General features: G+C 40.5%; 1 protein-coding gene across 1 annotated transcript; it reads left to right on the top strand.

Moving 5' to 3' along the window:
- The first annotated feature begins 2,885 nt into the window (after positions 1 to 2,885).
- Positions 2,886 to 5,080, top strand: dlx2 (distal-less homeobox 2). Its single transcript, XM_022740863.1, has 3 exons — positions 2,886 to 3,358; positions 3,774 to 3,958; positions 4,101 to 5,080. The coding sequence occupies exons 1-3, from the start codon at positions 3,040 to 3,042 to the stop codon at positions 4,425 to 4,427; spliced, it is 831 nt and encodes a 276-aa protein (XP_022596584.1). The 5' UTR covers positions 2,886 to 3,039; the 3' UTR covers positions 4,428 to 5,080.
- The last annotated feature ends 260 nt before the right edge of the window (positions 5,081 to 5,340 follow it).

Below are 5,340 nucleotides of genomic sequence, written 5' to 3'. Positions count from 1 at the left end.
ATACATATACATTTTAAATTGTGTGAATGGTGTACTAAGGGCCAAGTCAGGAGAAGTTCCTGTATAAATGGTCATTTGGAATGCATGGTAAAATCTGCTTACATCTGTGACCTGTCATTTGGCATAATTTCCATGTCATTGAACACTGGGGTGCTACAATACCAGCTGCTCTGCAACTGCAACACAGGGGAAAATAATTAACGTTAAAATTATAATCATCTAACTGGACATGACTACCATGGCAACAGGAAAACATTTGATAGCAATAAGTACGACCTACTTCAATGGCTGAAAGAAAAGATTTGATTTAAGATATGTTGTCCAGGTGTTACCCTGCAGTCTGTGCTGTTTATGAATGTTTTGGCACATCCTGATGTTGACTACGAATTCTGAGATTGTCAAACTATGTTGTGAAATCCTCCCTGACCACTATCTAAAAATGATGACCTGTGCATTCTTCTGAGGAACCTCCTTGTTCTTTCAATTGACTTTGAAGCATTTACATTTTCTTCATGAAATAACTGAATATTTACACTCAAGCTCTCTGAACTGCATGGGAAGATGTTTGCACAAAAAGTCATATAAATAAAAGATTTTTTTCCAGAAAACGGTAATGAAAAATGCTTTCACAATTTCCAAAGTCACCAGCCATCAAAGAAAATGAAAAGAATCCTAATTAGAAAAGATAATTGCTTGCATGACTTCCATTAACTTCTATGTGACTCTGACTGGAGAATTTTTGCATGTTCTGGTTCTAATGCCAGGAATCTGAATACAGAGACTATGCTCCACTAATGAGCACATACAGCCCCATTGGCCCATGATGGGAGAGGATTGCTCGCTTTACAGGAAAACAATGACCAGACAGAAGAGCCTCTCTGTACGGAACTAGAAGTCCTGCTGCAGAGGAGCCAGGGAAAACTTATCAACTTATCAACTTGTGGAACATGAAATAGATCAAAGTGAATGATGAGGGTCTAATAAAAGACACTATTGAGTTGTATTATTGGAATTCTAAGATCCAACAGTTTTGGAGCTAGACCTTTACTAGGTAAAGGTTGGGATATCTCAGCTGTTTGTGTGTTGATTTTGACCACAAATTTAGAATGCGTCTCTTGGGAGTACCTTAACTTGTGCTGCAATACTTAATCACTAAAAAAACATTTAAGTGAAATTTCATCAACTCGTTCATTTATTTGCTTGAAAGGAGCAAAGTCCCATTGCATTAAATGCGATTTTTGTTATATTGATGTGGCACTTCCAGCAGGCAAGGCAGGGCTTTTGCATTCCCTCACTGTATGTATAAGAGGAGGATGCATTATGGACAACACCTGGACAACATAATGTAATCCAGTACAGCAGCCTGTCAACACATAGCCTGCTATTTGTTGAAACTTTAGGAAAGCTATTACGTAAAATCTTATTCTTGTCACACTTGCAGGAAAACTGGGCCCATATGCAGACAACACATAAGGGGGTAGATGGGAAAAAAGGGACTTAGCAAACAAACTGACATAGATAGAGGGAAAGACAGCTAATACTCAGGGCACGTAGGGGCGACAGGACACAGGTGAAACACATTAGGGAGGGGCAGACGATCACAGAAGCGGAAAACAAACACAAGTTAAGTTATTTCAAAATAAAACAGGAAATAAACAAAAGTCAAAACATAAATTCCATACAAAGTCATAATGGGGCAGATCATGACAATTCTGGGTATCAATTTAAGACTAATGATATTTGTGAATGTAGTGAGTTATTTTGTAATGGGCAAATACTGGGGACAATATACCAGCAAATCCAAACCATCTGTCAACATCTGTCTCTGACAGGTAAGCTTCATAAAGACAGTATTCGGATACAGTGGCATTACAATAACTGAGTAAGCCTCTGTTGTGTTAATAAAAGGAACTATGCTGCCATCTTGTGGCGATGGACACAAGCACTTCAACATCTCTGCCATCACATCAACTTCTGGTCTCCAGGAGAACAACCCATCATGATGTAGAACGACCAACACTCTGGACTCCAAGTTAAGTTGCAGTGATAAAACACACAACTGTAAAACTCTTCACGTGGTGACTGAAGGAAGTTGGTTTCTATAGCAGTTAAATCTTCTTATACACCAAAGGCAGACAAAAGAAAATAACCACGGGAAGGTGCTGTAAGTCATATTTCTAGCACCTGGGGGTGCTGTAGTTTTCTCTTTTAGTCACCAACACAACCTTCAGCCTCATCCACAGATTTGATTTCCTATCAACACCTTGAGACCCCCTTTCACCAAACTCTGTGTGTGGTTCTGCCTCGGTCTGTTATTGTCACATAGTTTTTAAGACAAAATTTTAATCAAATTTACATCAAAAAAGCCTGTGATTCCACCAAAGCTTGCACTGAGAACTGATGTAAATCTGCCATACTAACAACCATAAAATTCAGATGTCGATGGCTAACCGCAAACCACAAAGCCACTGAAAACTAATTTGTTTCGCCAACTTAATGCAGCTTTTTCTGACGTATAGTACATTTTATCCATATGTTAAAGTCACATATATCTTCTCTAGCTTTATGGATGATTATGTACAAGGATGAATTACTCAGTCTGTGTTACTGGATGAAGACCAGACCTGTTTGGTCTGCAGGTTTGGTCACGGTATCTTTCTCTGGTTCTATTGAGATGCTTTGATGGAAAACTCTCTGCAGACACCCGGGACAGACAGACCTGAACAAATAATGGAGGGAGGACGCGGTGGGGAGTAGTCAGTGGTGCAGCCCTTACTCATTGGTTGCCTCAGACACAGTAGCTCTCTCCCTCTCACTCTCTCATAAATGCGCTCCCACCACCAACCGTAGCAGATAATCACAGGCCACTGTGAGAGGGACACACCTTCCGCTGATTTTGCCACAGTTTACACGGGGATGCGTTTTGATTCACGAAAAGGGGTCATCAGTCCATGATTTGAGTCGTGTTTTCAGCTTGCAGTTTCGCAATTTTGCGATTTTTGCGCATAGGTTACGACACTGCTCCGCTCCAACTCGAAGATGACTGGGGTTTTTGAGAACTTAAATACTGATATGCATTCGAACCAGATTACCTCAAGCAATTACCACAGCTTGCACAAATCGCAGGAGTCCCCGACTCTGCCAGTGTCCACGGCGACGGACAGCAGCTATTACAACAGCCAGCAGCCTGGCCATTGCGCAGGGTCTCCATTTGGCCAACTCGGCTCTTACCAGTACCACGGCAGCGCTACGAGCACTGTGCCATATAACGCGAAATCTTACGACCTTGGTTTCAACTCATCTTATGGTGCATACAGCTCCTACGGCTCCAACTCCTCTCCTACTCCGGTCGATACAGGTAAGAAAGCTATTAAATGTTTTAATGCATTTAAATGAATTCACTTGCTTTTGTTTGAGACCAGACTTCAAAACTTGCTTATGGCATGAAATGTCTGAGGAACAAGTTGAATCATGCATTGCACTTAACTGACATGATCATTATTATCTGGTCAAAAATGTTTAGACACTTAACTGTCTTACAGAGAAGTTCAGTTATTTTATATTACACAACTCACCAAAATTCTGCTGATTTTATCCTCTGCACAATAACATTAAAATCTGGTCAAATCAAACTGATTAGACCTATAAGGCGTTGACATACACAAGACAAACACAAACTGACGTCCGTGAAAAATGCGTAACAGTTCTGTAACACTGAAAATTTGCAAAACCCCTAATGCATTAACATCAATTGCATTTGAATGTTCCTTCAGAGAAAGAAGAGAGCGAGCCAGAAATCCGGATGGTTAATGGAAAACCAAAGAAGGTTAGGAAACCTCGAACCATTTATTCCAGCTTCCAACTGGCTGCACTTCAGCGGAGGTTTCAAAAGACGCAGTATTTGGCTCTACCAGAACGGGCCGAGCTGGCAGCCTCGCTGGGCCTTACGCAAACACAGGTGGGTACATTTGTGGTGTGGTCATACACTGTCAAATATCCATTTTATGTCTAATATGAAAAGATATTAAAAGTGTCAAATAGGAATTTGAGCCAAAAATTTTAGTTAATCAATTTTATGCTTATATCTGCTTCTTTTTCAGGTCAAAATCTGGTTCCAAAACCGTCGCTCCAAGTTCAAGAAGTTGTGGAAAAGTGGCGAAATCCCCCCAGAGCAACATGTTGCTTCCAGTGAATCTCCCCCCTGCACTTCTCCGCCAACTACTGCCTGGGACTTTCCACAGACTCAAAGAATGAACAGTGTCAACTCCAGTTTACCTCAGAGCAGCAGCCCTCCCAACACGACTGCGCCTTCATCGTTTTTGGCAAACTACTCCTGGTACTCAACCACGAACTCTACCACGCATTTGCAGCCTCCTCTGGTCCAGCACCACCACAACTCCGCCATAAGCGCTGGGACGATATTCTGAAAAAAAAAACATCGGGTATAAATCGGACAATACTGGTGAAAAAAGAAAAATGCCAATACCTTCATTTTACAGACCTCGTGTGCGCGCCATGCGAACTTCTAGGAGAAGTTAATGGAGCCAGACAGGTTCATGGACCTTGCCAGTTTTTGCGCTGGCAAATGGTAGACACAGATTTCTACAGTTATTTTTGTATTTATTTATTTTGTTTATGTCGAGGGATGAATGAACCACTATTACCCAAAGCAATCACAGCCTGGGCGCAAGCCCACTTTTACGCGGACGTCACTTTTTTGCCATTGCTGCAAAATAAAGCATTCATCGCAGGACAACCTGTCACAAATGTAGCACAAGTTAACTGTATCGTGCCTTTTTCAATATGACCTCATTTTGTTGTGCGATAAAAACAGCTTACCTTTATCCATTCCTCATGTCATTAGTTGGTTTGAATATATTCGGGGGTAAGTGTATGAATTCACGTTTGTAAATATTTTACCACAGCTTTTTGATAGCCCATGACGCTTTGACTTTTTTTAGGCTATTGGTGCAAATCCATTATCCACCGTAAGCTACTGATTGTCCTACCCTCTGATTTACTTGTATCACACATAATTGTATTTTTGTCTTATTTATTTTAGCAGTGTTCCATATATGGCCAGGCGTTATTTAAATAAAAATGTTTTCTGTGCATAGCCTATGCATTCCTCTTTTTCTTTCCAAAAACGTTTTCCCAGTAATGCATTTCTCCTTTTCTTTTCAAACACTGTGTGACTGAGGATAATTTGTTAGGCTATCTTTCTTCTGCAACGGTCCTGATAACAAATAACTATACCTTCATGGGGACTTTTTTTTATTTTTTTTATCTCATTTTAGCCTATTTGGCATATTTTAGCCTATTTTATTTCACAGCAATTTA

The sequence above is a fragment of the Seriola dumerili genome, unplaced genomic scaffold, assembly GCF_002260705.1.
Source record: "Seriola dumerili isolate Sdu_G_001 unplaced genomic scaffold, Sdu_1.0 BDQW01000052.1, whole genome shotgun sequence".
Lineage (NCBI taxonomy): Eukaryota > Metazoa > Chordata > Actinopteri > Carangiformes > Carangidae > Seriola > Seriola dumerili.
The sequence above is the reverse complement of the archived record's forward strand: the minus strand, read 5'-3'. Positions and strand labels throughout refer to the sequence as shown.

Excerpts from the sequence above, each read along its gene's own strand:
- dlx2 (XM_022740863.1), top strand. The coding sequence starts at position 3,040 with ATGACTGGGGTTTTTGAGAACTTAAATACTGATATGCATTCGAACCAG. Across the intron at positions 3,359-3,773 it reads TCCTACTCCGGTCGATACAG|AGAAAGAAGAGAGCGAGCCA; the intron begins GTAAGAAAGCTA and ends ATGTTCCTTCAG. Across the intron at positions 3,959-4,100 it reads TGGGCCTTACGCAAACACAG|GTCAAAATCTGGTTCCAAAA; the intron begins GTGGGTACATTT and ends CTTCTTTTTCAG.